The 1,983-nt window shown below is 28.6% G+C and overlaps 1 protein-coding gene across 1 annotated transcript; it reads right to left on the reverse strand.

The window, feature by feature from the left end:
• Positions 1–777: 777 nt before the first annotated feature.
• M431DRAFT_514449 (hypothetical protein) lies at positions 778–1,817 on the reverse strand. The gene has a single exon (XM_024920238.1). The coding sequence runs from the start codon at positions 1,687–1,689 to the stop codon at positions 817–819; it is 873 nt and encodes a 290-aa protein (XP_024766931.1). The 5' UTR covers positions 1,690–1,817; the 3' UTR covers positions 778–816.
• Positions 1,818–1,983: the final 166 nt, after the last annotated feature.

Raw genomic sequence — 1,983 nt, forward strand, 5'->3', positions numbered from 1 at the left:
TATTTAATTATTTATTTAATTATTTATTTAATTATTTATTTAATTATATATTTAATTATTTATTTAATTATTTATTTAATTATTTATTTAATTATATTTTACTTAGGTTATAATTAAGTTATAATTATTATAATATATTATTTTATTATATAATTTATTTTTAAAAATTATTATTACTTTTTATAATTTAATAAAAAAATATAAGTTTATTTAGTTTAATTAAATTATTAAATTATAAATTATAAAGCTTAAAGTTAATTATATTATATTTAGATTTAATTATTTAAGCTTTTTTATATATTAATTATATTATATTTAAACTTTATTATTTAAGTTATTTTATATATATATTTTAAATTTAATTTTAAACTTTAATTAATTATACTTTATAATTTAAAATTTTAAAATTTAACTTAACTATAATTAATTAAGTTAAATTATAAATTAATTTTAGATTTTAAACTAAAGGCTAAAGTATAGTTTTTCTTTAATTTAACTATTATAACTTTACTAACTTTTTTAATAATAAATATAATTTTTATATATATATTTATATATACTTAAACTATATAATTTATTAAAGATTATTATTATATATAAATATTTTTTTATAATTAATTTTTTTAAATAATTTATTTCTTATACTTAAGAGAAAATAATTATATTATATATTTATTATTTAATTACTAAGACTATATATTATATTTTAATATAATAACCTAAGACTTATTAAACTATTTATATTAAACTTAATTTAGTAAAAATACTACTTTAATAATATAAATATATTACCTTAATAATACTACTTTTACTCTATTATGTAAATTCTATATTACTAGCTTCTTTTCCCCATGGATTCAGTAAATCTGTTCCGTTCTGATATCTTCTGAAATCCTCTAAAGTATCTTCGTTCAGCTTACGCATCCCATCATCATCGTCATCTTCAGGTGGGTATGGACGACCGTCTTCATCTTCAACCACTAGCACCCCGAACTTGTCTCTGAAGTATGCAGGCCAAGGCTTAGCGTAGTATCCCTCTATCCTAAGCTTCTCCACGCCTAATTTCGATAGCCCTGCTAGGGCCTGAGCAAAAGCTATATCTTTTCCCAGGCTTCGTTCCCAGGTCTTGTCGACGCCCTCACCCCACCATCTCACAACCACACTCTTTATACCCGTAGTGGCTTCGGGGAGGATACGGAGTAGATTCAACCAAGAACCCTTGTCGGCGTTCGGGGGTACGTAGATATCCAGAGATTGAATCAGCTTCGTGTTCGTATACCCAATCTGAGCTATGAGCCGCAACATCAAGTCCGGCTGGTTGAAGCGGAATACGTTTCGCGAGTAAAGTATCGGGACCGCCTCAAGATAAATCTGCTTGCACGTCTGTAGTATAGCTGGCTCCATGGTTCGGTACTGTCGAGCTTGGATGAAGCCCAGCATAACCAACTTCTGATTAGTGTTTCCAACTGACCAGGATGGGTTGTCCCAGCGGTTGAACCGGCTAACGAGAAGCAGGTCATATATTTTAAGTCGAATTTCGACTGGTAAGTCGAGTAGGAAGGATTTCTGCTTCGAATGGATCAGCGCCTTAGTCTGCGGGTGTCGACTTCTAACGCAAGGTTCGGCGTCGGAGATATCGAGGCCGAAGAATGCCTTGGCAATGGCTTTCCTACTAAACGGCTCAGCCATGTTCGGAAGCTGCGTTTTGGACTCCTTGGGAACAAAGAGATATCGCGTTGTGTACTATTGCTCTTAGGCGCGTTATAATCAATGTGCGTGCGTGGTAGATAGTGGGATGCTTATAGAAGTCGGATGAAAAAAAAGAGGTCTTGTAGAGCCTCTGAGTTAAAGTAGGGAGCCTTTGGAAATATAAGTTTTTTATTATTTCTAATTAATATATATTACTTTTAATTAATATATATTACTTTTAATTAATATATATTACTTTTAATTAATATATATTACTTTTAATTAATATATATT

Source organism: Trichoderma harzianum (genome assembly GCF_003025095.1).
Source record: "Trichoderma harzianum CBS 226.95 unplaced genomic scaffold M431scaffold_407, whole genome shotgun sequence".
Taxonomy (NCBI): Eukaryota; Fungi; Ascomycota; class Sordariomycetes; order Hypocreales; family Hypocreaceae; genus Trichoderma; species Trichoderma harzianum.

What these genes read in the sequence shown, in the direction of transcription:
- M431DRAFT_514449 (XM_024920238.1), bottom strand. Translation starts at nt 1,689, where the DNA reads ATGGCTGAGCCGTTTAGTAGGAAAGCCATTGCCAAGGCATTCTTCGGC.